This window comes from Chlamydomonas reinhardtii, chromosome 12, assembly GCF_000002595.2.
Source record: "Chlamydomonas reinhardtii strain CC-503 cw92 mt+ chromosome 12, whole genome shotgun sequence".
Taxonomy (NCBI): domain Eukaryota; kingdom Viridiplantae; phylum Chlorophyta; class Chlorophyceae; order Chlamydomonadales; family Chlamydomonadaceae; genus Chlamydomonas; species Chlamydomonas reinhardtii.
This window is the reverse complement of record NC_057015.1, coordinates 7,630,362-7,652,337: the sequence shown is the minus strand read 5'-3', so window position 1 is coordinate 7,652,337 and position 21,976 is coordinate 7,630,362. Positions and strand designations below refer to the sequence as shown.

Below are 21,976 nucleotides of genomic sequence, written 5' to 3'. Positions count from 1 at the left end.
AACGGCTCTGCAACTGTCCCGAAGAGTGTTAAACTCTTTCCCCATCTGTCCTTCGGCCACACGCGCTGCTCCTTGCGGCTTGACCCGCGCGCCAGCGCTCTTACTTTCGGCTGCTGCGCTCGCAGCGCAATCCGCGCGCGAAGGCGTTGGTCACCTAAAGCGCTTGCCTCGCGGCGTTACCCCGCGCTGGGCGAGGCACTTGGGCTGCAGCCATGTTCTACTCCCATGATTTGCTTGGGCGTAAGAGCACTCTCGGCGCCATCTGGTGAGTTTATGCTACCCTGGTGCTGCGCCGGGAGGCCCCAGCGAATGCTGCTTGCGGGTCGGAGCTGAACTGCCGGTATCGCGACTTCACCCCGTACTTGCGCCTCCGCGCTCGGTTCCCTGCTCGCAGGACGATGGCGCACGGCAAGAAGTTGAGCAAGTGCAAAATCCTGGGCATCAACGTCACGGACGTTTGGTGAGGGCGGGGGGGTGGGCAAGGGCGCAGGACAGCGCGTTGAGCATTGTTGACTGCGCTGACTCCGCGCGTTGACTGCCCGGCAGTCAAGCTGTCTAACTACTACCACCGTGCTGGCTGTCCTAACCTGTGCCTCTGCTACCCTGTTCTCGCCCTGCAGCAAGCAAATCATGCAGCCCGACGTGCCGCATTCGCTTCGCCTGCAAGGCATTCTGATTGGTGAGGCGCGTGCCGTGGGCGCGTGCCAGGTTTTGGGTTGAGCCCTCCCCTGTCTTCCTGACCTGTTGGCCTTGCCTTTCAGCCCGCGTACCCACCTGAAAGTCTTGACCCAACACCCCCTCCTTCATCTTCGCGTTCACAGGTGGTGTGGTGGTCGTGTTCAACAAGCAGCAAATCTACCTGCTCGGTAAACCCAAACTGGGTCGGCTTCGTTCCTGCACTCCTTCCTGCGTTGCCGCTGTTGCCGCGGACGCCACTCCGCGCCTGCCCGTATCCTGACCTACCGGACCCGACCCGGGGCACTGAATGCTCACAACAACAGCACGCACCTTTTTCGCCTCTGCCCTCTACTTCCCAACCTGGCAGAGGACCTGCAGGGCATGCTGCGTCGGGTGCGGGCGGCCTCCGCGCCCGAGGAGGCGGCCATGGCCGCAGCCAACACCGTGCTGCAGAAGGGCAAGGATCGGGCCAGGTGAGGCGCGCGTGTTAGGATGCAGTAGGCCCTGCATGGCGCATGTGCGCCACTGCCACATGAACCACGCAACCACCCAGCCTGACCCACATTGCCCCAGCCTGCCTAGCGTGCCTCCCTGCACGAGCTCTGACAGCTGCACAGTATAATCCCCAACTGTACGACGCCGGCATGCGCGTGCCCAATGGACTTGACGTGTTGTGCGTGCGCTTTCCCCCCACAGGGCCGAGGCCATCACCCTGGCTGACGACCAGCTGGGCGGCGCGGGCGGCGGCATGGGCGGCGCGGGCGGCGTGGGCGGCTTCGGCGAATGGGGCGGCATGGGCGACCTGGCTGATCTGGAGCAGCACATGCTGGTGCTGCCCACGGCGGAGCTGATGAAGGGCTTCAGGGTGAGAGGGGCGGTGGAGGCGCGGCGCGGCGGCGCGTCTTGTAGTGATGAGTCTCACAGTCCGGTAGATGGGAGGGGATTGCCAGCAGGCGTGCAAGGTGGTGTTTGAGATGCTGGCAGAGTGCGTGTGAAGGGTGCGGTCCACGGACAGCGCACACACACACATACCGTGTGCTGGCGTGATTACATGATTCGACTTTGATCACGCACATGGACGTGACCGAAGCAGACGTATGCCTCCACGTCCCAGTGAAGCCTGTCCCTGTAATTACGCAATGCGCTGCCACAGGACCTGGATGATCTGGCTGACCCAGATGAGGAGGCAGCGGAGCAGGCGCAGGCCAAGCAGGGCCGCCGCCGCCGCGGCCACGGCGCCACGGAGAATGGCGGCGCTGCTGCTGCTGGCGGCGCTGCGGGCGTTGACGACGAGGACTTTCTGGTGGCGCCGACCCTGGCGCCGCAGAGCGGCACGGAAGGTGTGTGCTGCTTGGCTTGGCGTAGGGTGAAAGCGCGAGGCATGCCTGCATCGTGGAGCAGCCTCAGCACACTGATTTTGGTTTTGGGCTCGCCGGGTTTTGCCATATGCTGATAGACGGCCATAACTTCCTCCTCGCAGGCCTGTCCAACCGTCTCACCGCCGGCACGGGCTCGCACAAGCTGCCAACCCAAAACCAGCCCTTCCACACCAACTTGTGAGTACCGTATTTGAACCGCTTTCCACTGCGCCTTCAGCTTGCTGGACCTCCGCCTGGACCTCCGCCCGTGTTATCGTGCGGCTGAAACTACTACCCTGCCCCTCCTCCACTGCCCCACTTACGCCTGCTCTTCTTAAATAGTCATGAATGTAACCCCACCACCACACCACCAATCCTGCCCGCACCTATCGCGCCGCCCCCTCCCCCGAACACTTCTTGTGGCTCGCTTAACTCCCGTCTGTCGGACCGGCATCCCGCATACAGCGAGGACGACGTGTTTGAGGCTCCCGACCTGGAGCTGATGATGGACCCCGACACCGACGGCGCCGGAGATGCCGTGTTTCTGGCGCTAGGTGGGTGGTCGGCACTTGTAGTGGCTTTGACGACTGGGGTGCGGTATCAAGTTGAAGTTATTGCAGATGGCCAAAGTCCGCACACCTCGCACGAGTAATGACGGGATGTATCAGGGCATTGTGTATGGTCCTTGGCCCACAGCCGGCTTCGGGCGTGACAAGTCGAAGACCAACACCGGCAACAAGAACGCTTCAGCCGGCCCCAGCAACACCAAGACCGCCGCTGGCGCCTCTGCCGGCGCCGCCGGCACCTCTGCTGGCGGCCGCGCCCGCGGCGGCCGCGCCGATGACGACAGCATGATGGACCTGTTTGAGGCGCCCAGCGACCTGCTGCTGCAAGACCTCATGGGAGACCTGCCCGGGGCAGCAGGAGCGGCGGCGGCCGGCGGCGCCCGCCGGCCTGCGCGCCGCGCCGCCGCTGGTGCGGCCGGCGAGATCACGGAGGAGATGGGCGAGGGCGAGGAGGCGGAGGAAGGCGGAGAGGCGGGCGCCAGACGGCGGCAGCAGCAGCCGAGTCGCTCCATGTCTGTGTCGGTCCCGTTCCCCATGGTGGAGGAGCCGCAGGAGCACTCCGTGCCGCCGTCACCGATGCAAGGTGGGCCTGGTGTACGTTTGCCTGTTAATGCCAAAGCCCCTGCAAGGTCTGGCACCATAACCTCCCATCCACTGCAACGCATCACTCTCATCAACTTGACGTCGGCACTCATCATCGTTCGCAGACGACGACATGTTCCCCATGCTCAACGACCCCAACGACCTGGCCATGCACGGCCTGCACGACGACAACAACAACAGCCTGGGCCAGCAGCAGCCGCAGCCCACCGGCAGCGAGGGCGGCTTCGGCTTTGCCACCGCCGCCGCTGCAGGAGGCGCCGCGGCCGCAGCCGCCGCCGCTGCCACCGCCAAGAACCAGAAGCGGCGGCGCACCTCGGACGAGGACAACGACAGCGCCAGCGAGGCTTCACTGTCTGCACTGCTGGCGGACTCACCCAGCCAGAACCAGCAGCAGGCGGCGGACCAGCAGCAGCAGCAGCAGCAGCAGCAGCAGCAGCAGGGCCAGGGCGTCCGTACCAAGGCGCAGCAGGCGCAGCGCCGCGACGGCACCGCCGCCAGGCCTGCGCGCCGCCGTGCCGGTGCGAAGGTCACACTGGACGATGACGCCGAGACCCTGGTGAGCATGCTGCACGCAAGCACCATCACCACACGAAGTCCAGATCACGAAATAAACCCTGGTAAACTTGTAAACGCCCCTTTTCCGGATATGGGCAGGTCCGCACCAGCCTCTACCGCGAGTGGACGCTAGACTCGCGCCCGCTGCTTGTGTCGCCTAGGGGCGCGGCCGGGCCTGGCGCCGCACGCAACCGCCGCCTCAGCGCCGGTGCATCTCCCACCGCCCTCCAGCGCCGTCGCGGCCTGTTTGCCACTGGCGCTGCAACCGCAGCCGCCGCTGGTGGCGCCCGTCAGCACGCCGGCCCGGGTGTCGGTGTGAGCATGGACGTCTCCATCGGCGCCGCGCTGGCAGCTGGCGACAGCGACGCCGTGGCGGCGGCGGTGCTGCGCGCGCCCGCGGTGGCGCTGGGCCTGGGCTTCCGGTCCCTGGGTTGGGCGCCGCCACTGCTGCAGCTGCTGGAGATGGCGGCCGACGGCCGGTCTCCGGCTGAGGCAGCCGCCGCCGCTGCGGCGGCGGCTACTGCAGCCGCTGCGGCCGAGGACAACGAGGGTAAGACAACGAACGTTTGGGTTGCGACTGTGGGCCGCGGCTATTCTGTGCAGATCGTCACCATAACGGCACTGTACCTATTTATTGCGCAGGTGACGGCCGCGGTGCCAAGCGCCAGCGCAAGGCCAAGACGGCCGCCGCGCCGCACCTGGCCGCCGCAGGCGGTACCGGTGCCCAGCAGGCGGCGGCGGACGCTGCTGAGGCGTCGCTGCTTGTGTCTGAGGCGTCGGACCTGCACGCGCGCGAGACGCGGCTGGGTAACGACGGCATGATGGCGGAGGGCGAGGAAGGGCAGATGGACATGCCGCTGCCGGAGGAATATGAGATGAATTTTCAGGACGAGGATGTGGAAATGGAGAGGTAGGCGTGCTTCATGCATCGAGAGACCAGGGACTTGCTAACATGATGTCGCCCGCCCGGGAGTAGGCTGCGTTGTCCCATGAACAGACTGCTTAGAATTACTGGCCCGCCCCCTTTATTCACTTCTGCAGGCTGCGTGCGGAGGACACGCCTGACGGCCAGCGCCTGCAGGCGCAGCAGCGTGCCGCGCTGGGCCTGACGCCCGGCGGCGCCGGCGCCGGCGGCAGCAGTGGCGGCGGCCGCGGCACGCTGCGAGACCTGCTGCTAGCAGCCACTGGCGGCCGCGGCGGCTCCAGTCGCGCCACTGGCACCACTGGCACCACCAACAGCAGCGGCCTGCTGGGCCGCGAGTCCGAGACGGACGGCAGTGCACACGGCGGCTCCAGGTGGGCTCCAGCGTTGTGTTGTACTGGTTGACGCACGGCATTGATGTTTGCACAGTGGCGGCGGCGCCCGCGGCGGCAGGTGTTGTGCTGTGCACAACGGGGACATGACGCGTAACGAGCAACACCGCATTTGCCTGATGACAGGCGCGGCGGGCGCACCAGCGGCGGCGGCCCGCTGGGGCTGCTGCGGTTTGGCACGGGCGCGCTGGAGGACCTGCTGCCCGCCATCGAGGAGGGCGGCATGGGTATGGCGGAGGACACCATGATGATGGAGGACGAGGAGGTGCGCGGCGGCCGTGTTTCGGATTGTGCTGGCTTCGTTATGCGCGTCGTTATGGAGGTCATGCCGCAGTTCGGGGACGGCGTAGAAACTTGTTTACGTTTCCATTGCTAGACGAGCATGTGGTTACTGGAGTATGGCTAGCACGTTCGCACGAAGCATCAAGCCCTCTTTTGTGATGTCTGCAGGACCTCACGCTGCCGCCTTCCGAGCGGGCCACAAGTGGTGCCAACGGCAGCGGCGGCAACGCCCTGCGCAGCTCGCGCCTGCGCGCCGGCTCCGGCCCTGACAGCACGCAGCTGCCGGGCAGCGGCGGCGAGTTCCACCTGCGGGAGACGTTCGGCCAGACGCAGGCGCTGCCTGGCGGTGGCGGCTTGGGCGGCGGCGCCATGGCTTACATGAGCCGCAACACCAGCATCGTGCTCAGGTGGGGTATGTTTTACCAGTGGCAGTAAGGGGATGGGCAAGGCGGGCGCGGCCCCGACGGGCTGCGGTGGCACTGCGCGGGTGTACTCCTTGATGCTGCTGAACGGCTATTGGGTCGCACTGTATTGACAAGCTTCCCTTTGCTGATGTTGTGCTCGCAGCATTTATCGGCAGCGCCTGAGCGCGCTTCGGCAACAGCAGGGAGAGCAGCAGCAGCAGCAGCAGCAGGCGCCCAGCGGCGCAGAGGGCGCGACCACGGACGGGGCCGCACCCTCCGCCTCCGCTGGCGCGGCCGGCGGCCGCACTGCCGCCACAACCACGGGTCTGTCCTTCTTCAGCCTGGCGTGTGAGCTGACGCGGCCCGAGGCCGTCAAGCTGTTCTACCAGACGCTGGTTACGCACACCACTGGTCTCGTGCATGCCTCGCAGGCTGAGCCATACGGCGACATCACCATCGTTATGGGCCAGGTCGCGTAGCAAAGTGGTGGTGGTGGCGGTGGTGGCGGTGGGCGTGGGTTCTATGCAGGCCCGCATGGAAGTGTATATGTGAGACGGAGATAATTGAGGCACGCCCGCGACGGCAAAACTCGCCGCTGGGTTGGGCAGTGCTGACTGTACATACGGTATGGATGGAACCGCGCCCGATGAGCGGAGTGGCGCGTTCGGCCACCCGGGACGCAAACATGCATGAATGAACACCGTACACCTTGCCATCAGCCAGCTGCAGATACCGTATGATAACTAGCGATTTCCCGGGAAGGTATCTGAGACGGGCATACATGCATTATCTGGTCCAGTACTTAGTGCCCGGCGGAGTCACAGTGGAAATAACCTAGCATGGAGACGGGAATGCGTGCCATGTTGCCTGGGCCAGGGCTTCGGGAGGGCGGGGCAGGACTGGCGGGTAGCTGCCAGGGCGCCCACACCCAGGGGTTCCCCTGCCCACACCCGCATGCCGCCAATCGAAGCCGACCTGCAAAAGCTGCAGCTACGCGTCCACCGCCTATTTACTGCAACATTTGAAAGCCGCAGTCACCACTTGCAACTCAAGAACCGCCAAAACTTGCACAACTGTTGCAAACAGCAAACTGCAGACCCCGAAAGCCAGGAGTGTTATTAGTATTTGGCATTGACAATCTTCAAACCAATAGGCGTTGCGTAGGAGGCAACCACTTCTAGAGGAAGCTTTTAGAAGGGACACGTCGTTTCGTTAGGGCTTCGTCAGCAGGATGGTTCGCCTAACGCTCATAGCTCGTGTACAAGATGGACTGCCTCTCGCGGAGGGCTTGGATAGCGAGAAGGACGTGGAGATCGACAAGTACAAATCGCAAGCCAAGGTAACTTGAGTCTGACGCCTCTCCGCGACAAGGAGGGCCTGGCTTAAATGCAATTGATATTGCTCGCAGAGCCTGCTGAAGAAGTTCTCGCAACAGCCGAGCCACCAAGCGGCACGCCTGTCCGTGGAGTCAGGCGCATACACATTTCACTACCTGCTTGACGCGGGTGTGTGCTACCTCACGCTCACGGAGAAGGGGTACCCCAAGAAACTCGCGTTCCAGTACCTCGAAGAGCTCACGAATGAGTTTAGCCGGCTATACGGGCCACAGGTGCACACGGTCAGCCGGCCCTACGCCTTCATCAAGTTCGGTGAGTAGGGGGGCTGCTGAGGCAGACACGTGCACGGGAGCTGATGCTAGCACCAGCCAGCTGTGTAGCCTGGAGAAAGCAAGCGATGGGGTACAAGTGCAAATCTGAGCTTTGTCCAGACCCGCTACTGTTAGCAGTCAGCGTGGGCGGGTGGCGAGACCCTGCCGTTGCGGCTCCGGCTATTCTTGGGATTCCGCCTGCCAGTGACCTCTCGGGTCACACACGGGTGGCGGCGCTGCACATTGCTCTCCAGGCAGTGGTTGGAGGTTGGCCAGTTCACCTCCTCACAGTGCAGCCGCCACCGCCACCGCCAGCCCAAGCATCCGCACGCATCCCACACATGCCTGCCCCTTCCCACCAGTCGCTCTCCCGGTCCTACCCAGTCCTAACCGTGCTGCCTTTCACCCACCTCACCCCGCAACCCCCAATAGACACCTTCATCCAGAAGACGAAAAAGCTGTACATGGACACGCGCACGCAGCGCAACCTGTCCAAACTGAACGATGACCTGGCGGAGGTGCACTCCATCATGACGCGCAACATCCAGGAGGTGCTGGGGCAAGGAGAGAAGCTGGACAGTGAGTACGGCATTACAGAGCGTGGTGGGGTCCGGTGGGGGTCGGAGTCGGCTGTGTGGTGACCTTGGAACGGGGTCGGCTGGGTGGGGCGGGTGGGCCATCGGGTGGATGTGTTCTGGAGTATGCGGCGGGCTGGCAGCGAGGCTGGCCGCGTGTGGAGCCTGTTGGGCTGGGCTTGTGGGGGAAGGGAGGCTGCGCGAGCGGTCCAGGGGCACCCTGGCGTGCAGCAACGCGCCAGGGCATCGCACCCTCCGTAGCCAGTCCCCGGCCCTCCCACAGCGCATACCAACACCGCCGCCTTCTAACTAGTGATGCTTGGAACCCTTGCACAGACATGGCCAAGATGTCCAGCACGTTAGCGGCCGAGTCCAAGCAGTACGCCACGCGCGCAAAAGACCTGCACCGACAGGTGAGGAGCGCAGCTCGCGGCTTGCGGGGCTGCTGGGCGGTCCAAGGGTGTCCGGGCGGTCCGGGTGGTACGAACGATGGCTGGCTGACATGCTGGGTGCAATCCGGCCTAATGCACGGGGGAATGCCGCGATTGCTCGCGGCAACATGTGTCTCACAACGCGCCTGTGGACGTTGACGGGACCTCGAAGGCTTGAACCATTGTGCATGAGTAACAGACGCGCCTTTGATCTCGTTGGGCCAGCCATGCCTAGTGACACGACACGCCTGCCCCGCCCCGCATGCATGCAGGCCCTTCTCCGCAAATGGGTGCCGCTCGGAGTCGTGGTTGGCATTGTGCTGCTCCTCTTCTGGGTGCGCGCGAAGTTCTACACCTGAGCAGCTCGCTCTACAGCAGCTGTTCCCAACAACACGTCAGCAGTTGCATTGCTGTTGTCGAGGGTGCACGGGTGTTGAGGGCTGGCGGAATGGGCTGCGTGATCGTTGGGCCACAAACAGGTGGTGGCGGTTGCAGGTGGAGCATGTTTCAAGGTGGCAGGCTGGTGGTGTGGGGCGGTGGCGTTCAATTATCGAAGACGCTCCGCTAGGATGGTCGCAGAGGTGCGGATGCGGGGGTCAAGACGGCGTACGGCTGCTGAAACGTGGAAGCTGACATGACGGCGAGTGAGGCGAAGAGGCTGCGTGTCCAGGGGCATGAGCCTTGGCTTGGAGCGACGGGATTTAAGCTGTTGACAAGAGGGGCCAGTGCCGAAGGGCCGAAAGGCCATGTCGTAAGTTTGGACGCCTTGACAGACTCCTCGTGACTTTCCAACAGTTTCCCTTCTGAACACGTTCACTTTCGTACTGGCGCTCTCGTCATTCATCAAATAGCTTCCATGCGCAGCTCAGTAAACTTCATCACCTCCCAACAACACGCGTCTCGCATACCGCACGTCCACAATCCCACCCCTGAAACGTGGAGGACCTGAGAAATGATCGCCGTGACCACACTTCCACCCATGCCGTTTGGTGCCGATCCACGACCACCAACGCTAGCAAATGACAACTCCTTTACTCCGGCTTGTCCGTCTCAAAGGTGGCGATGTTGATGGGCTCGAAACTGCCATCTGTGCGGCAGTGCAGTTCGGAGCGTTCGACACCGTCAGGCACAACTACACGCGAGGTTCGACAGCCCTTTGCAGCGTGTGCGGAGTCGTCTGGGGCGCCACAAATGCATGGCGCAAGCAGCCACACCTTGACCCCAATGCATAATGACTGTTTCTGAACTGCGACACCCGGAGCTTTGGGTCCTACCAAGCCTAGATATGGGGACGGCGGCATGTGCGACACATGCTCCCGGCCATCCCGACTCCAAGACACAGCCCCCTGTCGGGTGTGCGTTACCCACCTGGTTGGAGGTAGCACAGGGCCAGCACGTCATCGTTCTCCACCTGCATCACAGCCAGGAATGACAAAAATGTGTGTTTAGGCGCGTTCGTGTGAAAACCACGTGGGTGGTACACGAGGCGGGCCGCGAGGCACTGCTGGCAGTTGACACAGTGTCACCTCGTGACCTCAGGTATCCGTCGCACACCAAGAAACAAGCGCGCGCCACGCGAACATGCGCCAACATGAGTTTATGATAATGTCTCCCTGCAGCTTACCTTGAGGTCGATGAGCTTCCGTGCGTCTTCTAATACCGCCTGCCCCTTGAACAGCTGCTGGCTCTCGGGAGGCTGCGCACATGTCGGGTGCCACAAGCAGGATGGGGTGGTGGACGCGGTCAGCATGTGTATCGAGCGTACGGCTGCTGTGTGGATAGCGAGGGATCCCGGTGGCCCAGAGAACCAAGGCCATCGCCAACGAATGGCGTCCAGCGGTTGGCAACACGCTGGGGTCAGGGCCTAGCGCGCCGCGCTGGCAGGCATTCACCACCGTTTACCCCAGACATGGCGCAGATCTGTCAGGGGCTTGCCGACACAGAGACACGCGGGACAAGGGCTGAACCGTATGACCCGGAGCAGCGCAGGCGCGCTCACACCCCACCGCCAGCTGAACCTTCGCACCTGATCTACAAGCTCCTGCAGCTTTTGCTTCACCTCAAGAACAGTGTCCGTGGGCTCCACATGAAGGAAATATGTGGTCTTTTGCCGCTTGACGCGCACGTACATCGACTGCGGAATATTGAGGAAGCCCGCGGGCCGCGTCATTTACAAAAGGCATTACTTTACCGGCAATCTTCATAACATGGCACATTTGCATGCACACCATGATTCTTGGGCCCCGCTCTTTCGCTCCGCAGCACAGCAGCTCCGAGCTGCCTCCTCAGGCTCTTTCTGTGTGTATCACCCTTTAACAGGTCCGTTGTCGCCCTTTGGTCAACAACAGGTTTGTCGCAAGGAGCGAGACTGAGAAGATTACTGTTTGGTGGCACGAGCTTCGCGTTTGATTGCCAACCGTGATTCCGTATGTTGCGGAGGCAAATGCATTGATTTGGTGAACAAAGGACGAGGTCTTCTTACGAAATTGGTCTCATTCGGTCAAGTCTGACTCCTGGCGTGCGCGTGCCGGTGCTTGTGTTCCCCGACATTTTCGGCCCCCCCCCTCCGCGCGAGTCCCCAAATGGTCATATCGTGCAACCGACGCGCCTTAAGCCCAGTCTGGTATGCGATTGATGGACACCTAGCCATGATATGTCGCACGCATCCATATGCTGGCGGCTAGACTATGATGGACCTCGATGGACCCAGACACGGCCGCTGGCCGGCATGCTCTAGATCAGGGCAAAAGGCTTCTGAACTGGTCCCTACATCTCGCCGTGCGCAGTCATCCTGTAAGTGTGCATGCACATGTTACCTTGACGGCCGAATCTGCCGATGCATGCGCGGAAATAGTAGCATACCGAGCAAGGCGATGGGGGGAAGCACGCAGGGGAATTCGGGCTCAGCTCACGTTCAGCGAATGCGTTGTTGGTATGCAGATCAACCAAATCGATACTGTGTGCGCACTTAGGCATGCATAGTCGCAATCGTTACGCACAAGGGCTGATGGATTTGAGCCAAGCATACCGATGGGGCACCCCACGCCCTGCCCACGCCCTGCTGCGCTCATCTTGGGGGAGCACGAGTTGATTGCCCTGTCTTAGGGATCGGAATGCTCGCTCCCCCTGGCGAGGGTCGGGGTTAGTAAGTTCATGTGTGGGCCTGTGGGCCACTGGGCCCACGGTGGCTTTCAGGCAGGGGACTGCCCACACCGGCCCACACGCCCTGGGCTTTAGCCCCGGACTTGAGCTGGAGGCCACTGCAATTCGTCAGCTTTGGGAATGCCTGGGCGTCGCTCCTTAAACTAATCGATGGGCGGGCCGGTGGGGGCGATGAGGCGATCGGGATGGGGCCATGGCTTTGTGCCAGCCCCGCCGTCACACGCCGTCACACGCTTTGATCCCAGCCAGGGGAAACCAGCCACCCTCGTCCCCCAATGCACAGCTGGGCCCGAAGCCTCCTAAGCAGCCACATTGCAAAGTTGCCATCATGGCCGCGGCCAAAGTCTGCATACTGAATCACGTAAACTCCGGGGGGAGGAAGGGCCCAGCCGTCAGGCCCTATGAGGGGCACTTGCTTTGGGTGTATGGCTGTACGCTCGCCAGGCGCTGCCCTCCCCCCGATGCACTGTCACTAGTGCCGCACATCAGTGGCATATAGCTCATGAGCAGGGAACTCGACTCGCACTGATCATGTCATGCTGACTGCGACCCGTCAGGGCCCGTGCAAGGTTCCTGCTAGGGATGCACGCACGGGATGCACGCCCCAAACACGCACGAACCGTGCATCCGAGGCCGCCCACGCCAGGGCCACTTTCTGGATGGCACGACATGCAAGCCCACAGCGCTTGATTCAGGTGAACTCCAGTCGTTTGACACGTGTAATGAGCAGGCATGGAGGCGAAGGCCCGGCGTAGTCCCGTGGGACCGAGCCCTTCTGTTCGTCCCCTTCCGCCAGCATGTTTTGCAATGTTTTGTGAAGGCCGGAGGCGCCCAGAACTGTTGCCCGCATCAAGACCCCGCCAACAGTGATAAGCTGTGGCGCTGCACGCAGTCCATGCTGCGTGAGGGCGAGATCCACCTGCCTCCCTCTGCGAGGGAAGGGCGGCCCATGGTTGGGGCAGCCCACCAGCGACCCGCCAAACCGCGCCGACCAGCCTGAACCGTGGGACGCCTCCAAGGCGTCGCTCCGACATAATCATTGCTGCTGTTACATGCATCATGCGTCTTGGGTCGGTGCGCTAAGCATTGAACTGGCAGTCGTTATGAAGGGCACATCCAACGGACGGGGGTCGCGCGCTCTGGCAGGTGAAGCACTCCGAGCCCTTCTGTGTCCAGTGCGTCAATATAAGGTAAGTAGCACACTCGCTGTCATTCGACCGCAGCGCACCGCTGCCTCCCGAGCCCACTTATCCTATCGATGTACGGCAGCTGCATCGTGAACGCGGTCGCGGTGCCTTCAATACCCCGCTCCTCTGCCCACTTCCGCCTCGTTTGCGAGTCCGCGTCGAGCTGTTAGCAACCATGGCTTTCACTATGCGCGCCCCCGCCCCCCGGTCAGTGCGGACAGCGAGCGCACTAGCTTTAGGATCACATTTGTTGGCCGACGACTCCTCAGTCCTATTGCGCTACCCAGTTGCTCTCTGCCCCACTAAACGTCATTGTTGACATGAGCTTCGTGTGTTTCTGCGCGCAGGGCTACGGCCCAGAGCCGCGTGACTGCCAACCGGGTGAGCACGGTGCAAGCGGTCGAACGTGTTGAACCGCATTAGTCTACTGGCGTGGTCGCTATCGCTGGAGCAAATGGAGGCTATTTGTTCAGCTTGTCAACTGGCAGCGGGGTGTCGCTTAGCGACCGACAGCGAAGTACCGAAGATGGCTGACCTCGAGCGCTGGTTTGCCCTGTGTTCTTTCAGGCTCGTCGCAGCCTGGTTGTGCGCGCTGATAAGGACAAGACAGTGGTGATCGGTCTGGCCGCTGACTCCGGTGAGTTGCAGCGCGTGCAAGCAGCCATCGCCTCGCAACTCCTCTCGTCGCTGTCGGAGGTCGCTCTGACGCCGATCACTTTGTTGCCTTGCAGGCTGCGGCAAGTCCACCTTCATGCGCCGCATGACCTCCATCTTCGGCGGTGTCCCCAAGCCCCCGGCTGGTGAGCAAGAGATGCGGCCGGCGTGCTAACGCTCGCAGCGCAAATCAGCAAGCTTCCAGAGTTATTCATGACAGCAATCTAAGTTGACAAATTAGACATCCAACAAAATTTGAGCGGAGGTGTTGCACACACAGTGAGGACAGTCGCAGCGGGGACAATCGGAGGCTGGGCTGCGCAGCCTACTCATCGCTATGCTACAGCGGAGTTGGCGTCAGTATTTTTTCACCTTGCCACGGTGGTGGTGGCGGGGCGGGGTGAAATCCCCGCGTGTCGTCAGGGCAGGGGCCCGGGGGGTGACCGACTGCACACACACACACGGGCGTGCCCGAGCACTAAGTCCTGGCCGTGGACACCAGCACTCCAGCCCCAGCCCAACCACGCCTACGCCCCTGCATGCTCCCTGTGAAAGCACCACCGCCGTTGCACCTCGTCTCGCCCCTCCTCACCCGCTCCCCGCTCTGCCCTCCCTCACCCGCATCCTCCCTCCTCCCCACCAGGCGGCAACCCCGACTCCAACACCCTGATCTCGGACATGACCACCGTGATCTGCCTGGACGACTACCACTGCCTGGACCGCAACGGCCGCAAGGTCAAGGGCGTTACCGCCCTGGCCCCCGAGGCCCAGAACTTCGACCTGATGTACAACCAGGTCAAGGCCCTGAAGGAGGGCAAGTCGGTGGACAAGCCCATCTACAACCACGTGTCCGGCCTGATCGACGCGCCCGAGAAGATCGAGTCGCCCCCGATCCTGGTCATTGAGGGCCTGCACCCCTTCTATGACAAGCGCGTGGCTGAGCTGCTGGACTTCAAGATCTACCTGGACATCTCCGACGACATCAAGTTCGCCTGGAAGATTCAGCGCGACATGGCCGAGCGCGGCCACTCGCTGGAGTCGATCAAGAGCTCGATCGCGGCGCGCAAGCCCGACTTCGATGCCTACATTGACCCCCAGAAGAAGGACGCTGACATGATCATCCAGGTGAGAGTGATAGGACGTGTTCGGGCGGAAGCGGGGTGCGGCCTTTGAGGGGAGGGTGGCAGAGCAGGAGAGCCAGGGCTGCAGCTGGGGCGGGGTCTGAGGATGCCTGTTCAGGAATATGTCGGTGCGGTTTGGGTGTGAGTGACCGTGTTCCACAACATCCTAACCCGCTGCTGACCTCCTCCTCGCGCTCTCCCCCCGCCACCACACACACTCCTCTTATCCAGGTGCTGCCCACCCAGCTGGTGCCTGACGACAAGGGCCAGTACCTGCGCGTGCGCCTGATCATGAAGGAGGGCTCCAAGATGTTCGACCCCGTCTACCTGTTCGACGAGGGCTCGACCATCAGCTGGATCCCCTGCGGCCGCAAGCTGACCTGCTCGTTCCCCGGTGAGTGTTGCTGGGCTGTGCGTGTTGTCGGTTTGGCTGTGCGGTCCGTGAGGTGCTCAGGTGAAGGAGGATGTACTGCCGTGCTTCCACAACTGGTTTCACTGCGGTCTGCATTTGCACACAGCTGCATTTATCTTCGTCTCCTACTAACTCTAAGTCCCTCTTCTATCGAACGCAGGCATCAAGATGTTCTACGGCCCCGACACCTGGTACGGCCAGGAGGTGTCTGTCCTGGAGATGGACGGCCAGTTCGACAAGCTGGAGGAGCTCATCTACGTGGAGAGCCACCTGTCCAACACCAGCGCCAAGTTCTACGGCGAGATCACCCAGCAGATGCTCAAGAACAGCGGCTTCCCCGGCTCCAACAACGGCACTGGCCTGTTCCAGACCATTGTGGGCCTGAAGGTGAGCATCTTGAGTGCACCTTCTGGGAAGAAGGAAATGGATGGTTGGGCTTGCGATGTAAGACAGACAGCGCAAGGCGTTGATTGCCTACGCGTCTGCCAGGCCTAAGCGTGCAATTTGCTGACCGCTTTCTCCATGCCTAATGCCTGCAACACAGGTGCGCGAGGTGTACGAGCGCATCGTCAAGAAGGACGTTGTGCCCGTGTAAATGGGTCCCTTAAACCGGCGTATATAGCGGCGGCGGGCGCAGCGGGAATGCTGGCGGCAGCGAGCAGACCCCGCCCCTTGGAACGCCACGCGCCTGTCGAACCGGCGGCGGTGCGCGAGCACTGCCGCTGGCGCCGACGGCTCGCGGCGGCGGGGGAGCAGTTGCTTTGGCACCTCAGTCGCCTGTGTGTTAGCTGTAGCTGTGGTGGACGACCTTCGAGCGGCAGGTTGCTACTGTTGTTAAGCCTTTGCCTTGATTTTTTTCGTGGGCGAGGCCGGGGGCCGGTGCCGGCCGCCGCCTAGCGTTTTGGCGGCCTGGCGCGTTTTTGCATTCGCGCGCCGGTTGGCCTGCTGCTGGCGGTGGGCGGTGCCGGTTGTGGATTGTTGAGGGCCGGCCTGGCATTCACTGTCCGGCGGCTAGCAAGGTGGATGCGCGGGGAGCAGGAGGTGGTTTCAACTAGCCCGGCTGTCGCGGGACTGGGTGTTGTACCAAACATGGCCGAAAAGGCCCCCGTCTGGCGAGGGGTGGTTTTGCCGCCGGCGGTTATCTGTATCGGGGAGGAACGCGTTGCGATGCGCTGTTGCGCCCCTCGTGCCTCCGTCGTCGAGTGGAGATGGTGTTCGGTTTGTGTTCTGTCGGACCGTGTGTGAGAGAAGAGGAGAGCTTGCATATCCCGAAGCGTCGTCAAGTAAGAATTTGACGTGCGCAACATGTAAACTTAAAATCTGCAATTTGGTACCTGCGACCGCACAGCAACTATGACTGCAGCCATCTCCGACACCTTCACTACATTAGGCACTTGCTTTGCCTTTTTCATGTCCCATATACCTTCACTCCATTTGACCTCGCTGCATCAAAGCATCTTCATGAACTGTCAGCGCACCACAAACATGGGCCGGGCTACATCCTGAATCAACTGACGCACACATCATACCTGCGCCCCGCAACACACACCGTCACAGGCAAGCGCATGGAGCCCTGTCTGCTAGGGTGCACCCGACCCTGTCCCATCACACACCCATGTCTTCTGTCCGACATTAGCCTGGCCATGTTGCCTAAATTGCCTACGACGCGGGCTTATTGCGAGCCTCAATAGCAGCGAGCATGCGCGCGCGCCGCGCCTCTGGCGAGTCATCCGGCGCGGCGGCAGCGCCGCCCAGCTTCTGGCCCGCGCCAGCGCCGCCCTTGGTATTGAGCCTGCACACAGACAGGACACCCGCAGCACCAATCAACTGAATCCAGTGGTGTCAGTTGTTCGAGTTAGCGCACAGAGCCGTCGCTGTCCGCACCAAGGCACGCGGGGTACACCCACAGCGCACGGCGGCAGGCTGCTGTGCCGTGACGTCACGCCAGCACTCACGTGGCGATGAGCTCACGCAGCTTGGCGTCGTCGGCGCCCACCACTGTGTCCACCTGCTCACACAGGTGGCGTTGGGGGATGTTGGGTGATGTTGGACCGTGGGACCCAGCTGCCGCAGACGCTGCGGCCCCGCCCCCCCCCCGCTATCCGACGGTTGTTTCCCCTCCCCGAAACCTGCACCCGCTGCGGCCCCAGTTCCCTATTCCACCCACGGCTGCCTACGTGCACTTGCTTCAGATGTCAAGTCAATACCTGCTCGCCGTTGAAGTAGCCGATGAAGGTGGGCATGGCCTTGACGCCGCACTCGCCCGCCACATCCTGGGCGTGTGGGAGAGTGCGTGCGCTCATCTGAGTAAGCGATAACTTACTGTGTTTATTTCAGAGCTGAAACAGCGGGCGCCAGGAGAAGCCAGGAAAACACAGGATGGGTTGGTCGGCCGCGCCCTGGCTGCTGCCGGCTGCGCTGCCCCCCCCCCCCGCACGCTGGTGCTGACGACAGCATCCCGCCGCCTGGCGCCTCGCCACTCACGTCCCTGTACTCCGCTTTGCCCTGTCAGCTCACCGTCATCCCTCGCCGTCATCCCTCGACAATCACCACCTCACTGTCACCCCACCGCCCCCCCCCCCACCACCACCGCAACCGCCGCCACCTCACCGCCAGTTCGTCGACGTCCACCTTCAGGAATGTGATGTTGGGGTTCTCGGCGCTGTACTTCTCACTGCGCGAGGGCGGGGGGATGCGGACGTGGCGGGTGTGTGTGTGGGGTGAGGATCATGAGATGGGTATGGTGCCGTATGCGCTCTTTCGAGTCCACGGGAAGTCACTGGGATGAAGGCGTGCGCAAGTGCAGTGGACGAAGGCCTGCGCCTTGGATGGAGGATTCAAGCCTCGCGGCGCATCCTGCGCCGAGCCTCGCTGCGGCGTTACTCACTAGAGCGGGGCGATTTTTTGGCAGGCTCCGCACCTGCGGCGTGAGGGGAAGCAGCGGGTGCAACAGCACAGAAGGCTTGGGAAGGCAGAGGAATGGAAGCAGTGTGTGGGTCCAAACAGAGTTCGTGCGGCCGCCGCGCGGCATGGGCCCTGACCATGCATCGGGGGTGTCCAAGGGTGCGTTGCAGCTTGCGGGCTTCAGCAGACGGGCGCTGTCCTAAGTTTGCGACGCTACTGCCCTGTGCTCGGCGGCAGGCCCAGTTGGCGCGGCTGCGTGGGCGCCCGCGCACGTCCGCCACCCCCACCAGGTAGCTGTGGGCCCCGAAAGGATGTGGGCCCGGGAAGCTCGGTGCCGAGCAAGGGCCCGGCAGTCCCTAGTCATAATAAGATATCGTGTCCCTGTGGCTTGCCACCCTGTCACAGCTTCGCGAATGCCGGATCTCTTGCATGCCAGTGGCAAGCCCTTGTTGTCAGGAAGCCAAGTTGGGCTCGAGGAGCCCCATTCGCAGTTAAGAACTTACCACGATGCCGTGAAGTCCACGAGATAGGATTTGCCTCCGAATGCGCGGCATTCACGCATATGGCTTGTCCACTCCTCCGCGCTCTTCACCTGGATAATCCGACCGCCCATACTTTCAACCTATCGGATATGAGCTCGAGGTCTTAGGCAAGTGTGCTGTGGCAAGTGTTGCGAGTTGCTCCGGGACTAGGTGGCACCGGCCTTAGGGCGCAGAACGCCCTGATATTTTATTAATTGACTACACAGTATGGAAATGTGACAGCGGTATAAGCGATGATAGCCAGTAAAGTTGGACGGTTAAAGCACAACCGGCACACGTTCCACAGGGTCTCCAGCCCACCCAGGCCCACCCCACCCCCCACCCCCGCCCCGATCCCCAGCGTCTGCGTATCTCCCCTTAAGGCAGGATGCCTCTGACCGCTTCTCATATCTGTTAATCCAGATACATGGCGTCATCTCTTGGTAATGGTAACTACCGGGAGTATCCCGGCCCGGTCCGATCAGCTGCATGCACAACTTCGATCCACTAGCCGAGCCTCATCTCGTCTCCCCGCCACACCAGCACTAACACCATCCACCCTTGCAACTGTTGCGCTCCCAGCCCGCTCTTCTCGCCGGCCTCGCCAGCTGGGCAACGCAACCTAAGCCAATGCTCGTATCTTAAGAAGGCAGGTGCGGCGTCAGTGACAGGTTTCTGGACAAGAGAAGGTGGCTCTCCCTTGCAAGGGAAAAGTGGGCTGTGCCGCCACGCCACGTCCTCCGTCTGAGGCCGAAGGTTCCGATACTAGCCTCATCTCCCGGACATAGCCGGGGTCGGTTTGTACAGGCACCGCCCGCCATATGTGCCCAGTCGCGCCCAGCTATCAAGCACTAGTGCAGCAGGCAGCAGGCCAACCAGACAGCAAGGAAAACACCGACTGCCCGCTACGCCATCCTCGTCAGCACAGGTCGCTAACCAGACAACACCGGCAGGTCTCAACCTGCGCGCCGGCGCCGCTTTGAAGGCGGCGCCGCGCTGTCCTCCTCCACGTGGCCTTGCCCGCCCCCTCTGCTCCGAACATGCGCGCCGCCACTGCCGCTGGGCCCAGGGCCGCCCGTGCCGCCACCACCACCGGGCCCAACGCCGTGGCCGCTGCTGTTGCCGCCGGTAGGCGCGGTGCCACCGCCGCCGCCACCGCCGTCTCCAGGCCCTGCACCGCCGCCACCGCCACCGCCACCGCCACCGCCGCCGCCAGGCCCTGCACCGCCACCGCCGCCAGCAGGTCGCAGGGCTGCAGGCCGCGGTTTGCCAAGCAGCATCTCCATCAGCGCGTGCCGCATGTTTGTAGCCGAGTTGGCATCGCGGCCCTGCAGTTCAACATGCAAACAGGGCGTGTGTCATCCCATGTGTCATCCCGTGTGTCACCCCGTATCATCTCCAAACCGCCCTGTGTCATCCCGTGTCATCCCGTGTCATCCCGTGTCATCATCTCCAAACCGACCTGCCGCCCCAAACCTGCCCCAAACCTGCCATCCCACTTACCCACACAGTCCCGCAGTGTTGGCACACTTGGACGTCGCGGGCACGCGAGCCACCAAACGGAATCACAACTTCCAGGCAGCGCTGCCCGTTACCAAGCAGGCGCCGTCCGCACTTCGCACACACCTGCTCAGACACAGAGATAGGTTTGGGCCAGGTAAGGTACGTGTGCATTGAGCGTTGTGCGCATTGCTTTGTGAAGATCACAGCGTACCTGGCTGGTGTAGTATTCGTCCACGTAGACCACCAGGTGGGCGTACTTGTCCACCAGCAGACGCAGCAGCGCCCGGTTTGGGCCCCTGCCTGACCTGAATTGCGAAGTAAGTGAGTGAGTGAGTGGGTGAAGGTGAGTGGGTGAGTGAGTGCGTTGCTGCAGGAGGCCCCGGCCGCCGCGCTGGATAGGCCAGATGCCACGGGCCGTCCACGCAGCCACCAAGGGCGCCACAGTGGCATTGGCACGAGCCAGCAGCGCATCTGGCACCGCCAGGCCGCCGAGGTCTGCCTCTGTCAGTGGTAGCTGCCGCCAGCCCATCAGCGCCGCAGTCATTAGGCCGGCTAAGGCCTTCCTTGCCTTGGCTGTAACGTGCACCTGTTGCCGACGGGGAGTTACAGACATCATTAATTAGCAGGGGGGCAAACAACGGCAGCCTCAGAGCACAACCCAGCCTGACCCAGGATACAATCAGATAGACTGCATCTACAAAGAAGCTGAGCACACCCCAATGCCCACCTGGTCCTCCTCGTCCTCCTCGTCCGTCTCTGCTCCGCCCTCGTTGCCCGCCTGCGGCTGACCAAGCGCCATGCCCGCTAGTCCCCCCAGCGGCACCTCATCGTCGTTCACCTCCAGCTTCGCACGACAGTACTTGCGAACCCATTTGGGAAAGTTCGCCCTGTAGTGCTGCTCCAGGTTGGTGAGGACGTCTTGAAGCAGGTGGTGCACCAGCTGCGACAGGAAACGACAGGGCATATGTCAACGACATGAGGCATTCACGACCGCGGTCCCAGGGAGTGACCCGTACCTGGTGGTGCGCCGTGATGTCGATGGCCGGGCCACCCGTGTCCTCGCTCAGCAGCGGTGCAAAGTGCGCATCGTAGAAATGCGACAGGAGGCTTTGGCGTTGGCGACGATGCGTGGACGTTGTGATGAGCGCCGCGGACTCCTGCAGCAGGTTGATGTCGATGGTTGGCACACGCCGGTGGAAGACGTGCTGTTGTGGCGAGACGTCAGCCCGCTCGCGCACTGCGGGCATTGGGAAGCAACCAGCAGGTCAATGATACCTGCGCATAATGCGCTCTAGCATAAAGCGCTCTAGACTAATTGCTTACGTCCTTGACGCCGCGCAGCCAGTCCGCACTGCTCCCGCCACTTGGTGTCGCAGACCGCGCAGTGGAAGGCGGGGTCCGTTCGGCAGACGACGAAGTGCCGCAGGAAGTCCAGCAGGCGGTACCGAAGGGGCGTGGCCACAAAATCTACCTTGAACCTAATTGCTGCGAGCGTTGCCTCGTCCTTGCAAACGCTTCGCAGCGACACCTTACGGGTGCTAGTATTTTGAACCATTATGAACGTTAGGGGTGTGGGCCTAACACGGGCAAGGTTGGGCGGACTTCAGAATTGTTTGGCCTGTGCTACGGCTACAAGGGTGCGAAGGGGAAAGTTTGAAGTTGGCAACTCTTCCTTTGTGGAATCCGCGTGACAGGGCTGCTTTCCTTGCGACCTCGCGACCTCGCGAAAGTCAAGATGAGGGCTGCTTTCCTTGCGACCTCGCGACCTCGCGAAAGTCAAGATGTCGGGTTTCTGGAAAAGGACATCTTTATTGTTCAGAAACCCGCTGCCAAAATTTTTCCGTAAACTCCGCCCCCGACCTATGATGGAGGGGCTGGGGGAGCAAGGGGGGGAACGAGGAGTATGGAGGGTTTGGGACTCTTGGGAGGGAGGGATTTGTGCAGTTTGCCATTAAAGCGAGGCGGGGCAGCCTAGTGTGCCGTGGGGCTGCAGCTGCTAGGATTGTTATCGACGTGAGGTACGGTGGATAGCGTACGGACGCAGCCGGCATACGGTAATTGACGTGCGTTGCGGAACTAATGCGTACGTAGACCAGAG

The 21,976-nt window shown here is 62.2% G+C and overlaps 5 protein-coding genes across 5 annotated transcripts; 3 read left to right on the top strand and 2 right to left on the bottom strand.

Moving 5' to 3' along the window:
- Nucleotides 1–47: 47 nt before the first annotated feature.
- On the top strand, nucleotides 48–6,643 carry CHLRE_12g554650v5 (uncharacterized protein). The gene is made up of 17 exons (XM_043069069.1): nucleotides 48–265; nucleotides 395–460; nucleotides 621–679; nucleotides 822–866; nucleotides 1,046–1,151; nucleotides 1,375–1,543; nucleotides 1,832–2,018; nucleotides 2,159–2,234; nucleotides 2,502–2,590; nucleotides 2,733–3,185; nucleotides 3,310–3,761; nucleotides 3,860–4,310; nucleotides 4,403–4,670; nucleotides 4,802–5,056; nucleotides 5,201–5,339; nucleotides 5,525–5,763; nucleotides 5,924–6,643. The coding sequence occupies exons 1-17, from the start codon at nucleotides 213–215 to the stop codon at nucleotides 6,237–6,239; spliced, it is 3,423 nt and encodes a 1,140-aa protein (XP_042918927.1). The 5' UTR covers nucleotides 48–212; the 3' UTR covers nucleotides 6,240–6,643.
- Nucleotides 6,644–6,767: 124 nt separating this feature from the next.
- Nucleotides 6,768–9,103, top strand: CHLRE_12g554700v5 (uncharacterized protein). The gene is made up of 5 exons (XM_001693985.2): nucleotides 6,768–7,099; nucleotides 7,169–7,409; nucleotides 7,841–7,987; nucleotides 8,320–8,396; nucleotides 8,687–9,103. Exons 1-5 carry the CDS (start codon nucleotides 6,992–6,994, stop codon nucleotides 8,771–8,773), a joined length of 660 nt encoding a protein of 219 aa, XP_001694037.1. The 5' UTR covers nucleotides 6,768–6,991; the 3' UTR covers nucleotides 8,774–9,103.
- Nucleotides 9,104–9,105: 2 nt separating this feature from the next.
- Nucleotides 9,106–10,897, bottom strand: CHLRE_12g554750v5 (uncharacterized protein). Its single transcript, XM_001694105.2, has 5 exons — nucleotides 10,643–10,897; nucleotides 10,441–10,548; nucleotides 10,039–10,110; nucleotides 9,783–9,825; nucleotides 9,106–9,501 (listed from the first exon to the last, which is right to left on the bottom strand). Exons 1-5 carry the CDS (start codon nucleotides 10,643–10,645, stop codon nucleotides 9,446–9,448), a joined length of 282 nt encoding a protein of 93 aa, XP_001694157.2. The 5' UTR covers nucleotides 10,646–10,897; the 3' UTR covers nucleotides 9,106–9,445.
- A 1,740-nt stretch (nucleotides 10,898–12,637) lies between these two features.
- CHLRE_12g554800v5 (uncharacterized protein) lies at nucleotides 12,638–16,273 on the top strand. The gene is made up of 8 exons (XM_001693986.2): nucleotides 12,638–12,970; nucleotides 13,111–13,144; nucleotides 13,331–13,400; nucleotides 13,495–13,563; nucleotides 14,061–14,542; nucleotides 14,770–14,932; nucleotides 15,111–15,337; nucleotides 15,495–16,273. Exons 1-8 carry the CDS (start codon nucleotides 12,939–12,941, stop codon nucleotides 15,543–15,545), a joined length of 1,128 nt encoding a protein of 375 aa, XP_001694038.1. The 5' UTR covers nucleotides 12,638–12,938; the 3' UTR covers nucleotides 15,546–16,273.
- Nucleotides 16,274–16,275: 2 nt separating this feature from the next.
- CHLRE_12g554850v5 (uncharacterized protein) lies at nucleotides 16,276–18,587 on the bottom strand. The gene is made up of 6 exons (XM_001694106.2): nucleotides 18,358–18,587; nucleotides 17,838–17,870; nucleotides 17,561–17,624; nucleotides 17,158–17,223; nucleotides 16,906–16,958; nucleotides 16,276–16,742 (listed from the first exon to the last, which is right to left on the bottom strand). The coding sequence occupies exons 1-6, from the start codon at nucleotides 18,465–18,467 to the stop codon at nucleotides 16,610–16,612; spliced, it is 459 nt and encodes a 152-aa protein (XP_001694158.1). The 5' UTR covers nucleotides 18,468–18,587; the 3' UTR covers nucleotides 16,276–16,609.
- Nucleotides 18,588–21,976: the final 3,389 nt, after the last annotated feature.

Bases quoted from the DNA above. Each gene is read 5' to 3' on its own strand.
- CHLRE_12g554650v5 (XM_043069069.1), top strand. From the start codon at position 213: ATGTTCTACTCCCATGATTTGCTTGGGCGTAAGAGCACTCTCGGCGCC. The intron at 2,019-2,158 runs GTGTGTGCTGCT...TCCTCCTCGCAG, and splicing joins GCCGCAGAGCGGCACGGAAG to GCCTGTCCAACCGTCTCACC. The intron at 4,311-4,402 runs GTAAGACAACGA...TTTATTGCGCAG, and splicing joins TGCGGCCGAGGACAACGAGG to GTGACGGCCGCGGTGCCAAG.
- CHLRE_12g554700v5 (XM_001693985.2), top strand. From the start codon at position 6,992: ATGGTTCGCCTAACGCTCATAGCTCGTGTACAAGATGGACTGCCTCTC. The intron at 7,100-7,168 runs GTAACTTGAGTC...TATTGCTCGCAG, and splicing joins AGTACAAATCGCAAGCCAAG to AGCCTGCTGAAGAAGTTCTC. The intron at 7,410-7,840 runs GTGAGTAGGGGG...AACCCCCAATAG, and splicing joins CTACGCCTTCATCAAGTTCG to ACACCTTCATCCAGAAGACG.
- CHLRE_12g554750v5 (XM_001694105.2), bottom strand. The intron at 9,826-10,038 runs GTAAGCTGCAGG...GCTGTGATGCAG, and splicing joins GGAAGCTCATCGACCTCAAG to GTGGAGAACGATGACGTGCT. The intron at 9,502-9,782 runs GTGGGTAACGCA...ACTGCCGCACAG, and splicing joins CCTGTGCTACCTCCAACCAG to ATGGCAGTTTCGAGCCCATC.
- CHLRE_12g554800v5 (XM_001693986.2), top strand. From the start codon at position 12,939: ATGGCTTTCACTATGCGCGCCCCCGCCCCCCG. The intron at 13,401-13,494 runs GTGAGTTGCAGC...GTTGCCTTGCAG, and splicing joins CGGTCTGGCCGCTGACTCCG to GCTGCGGCAAGTCCACCTTC. The intron at 13,564-14,060 runs GTGAGCAAGAGA...CCTCCCCACCAG, and splicing joins TGTCCCCAAGCCCCCGGCTG to GCGGCAACCCCGACTCCAAC.
- CHLRE_12g554850v5 (XM_001694106.2), bottom strand. From the start codon at position 18,467: ATGGGCGGTCGGATTATCCAGGTGAAGAGCGCGGAGGAGTGGACAAGC. The intron at 17,224-17,560 runs GTGAGGTGGCGG...CCACACGCCCAG, and splicing joins TGGACGTCGACGAACTGGCG to GATGTGGCGGGCGAGTGCGG. The intron at 16,743-16,905 runs GTGAGTGCTGGC...GTCTGTGTGCAG, and splicing joins CTGCGTGAGCTCATCGCCAC to GCTCAATACCAAGGGCGGCG.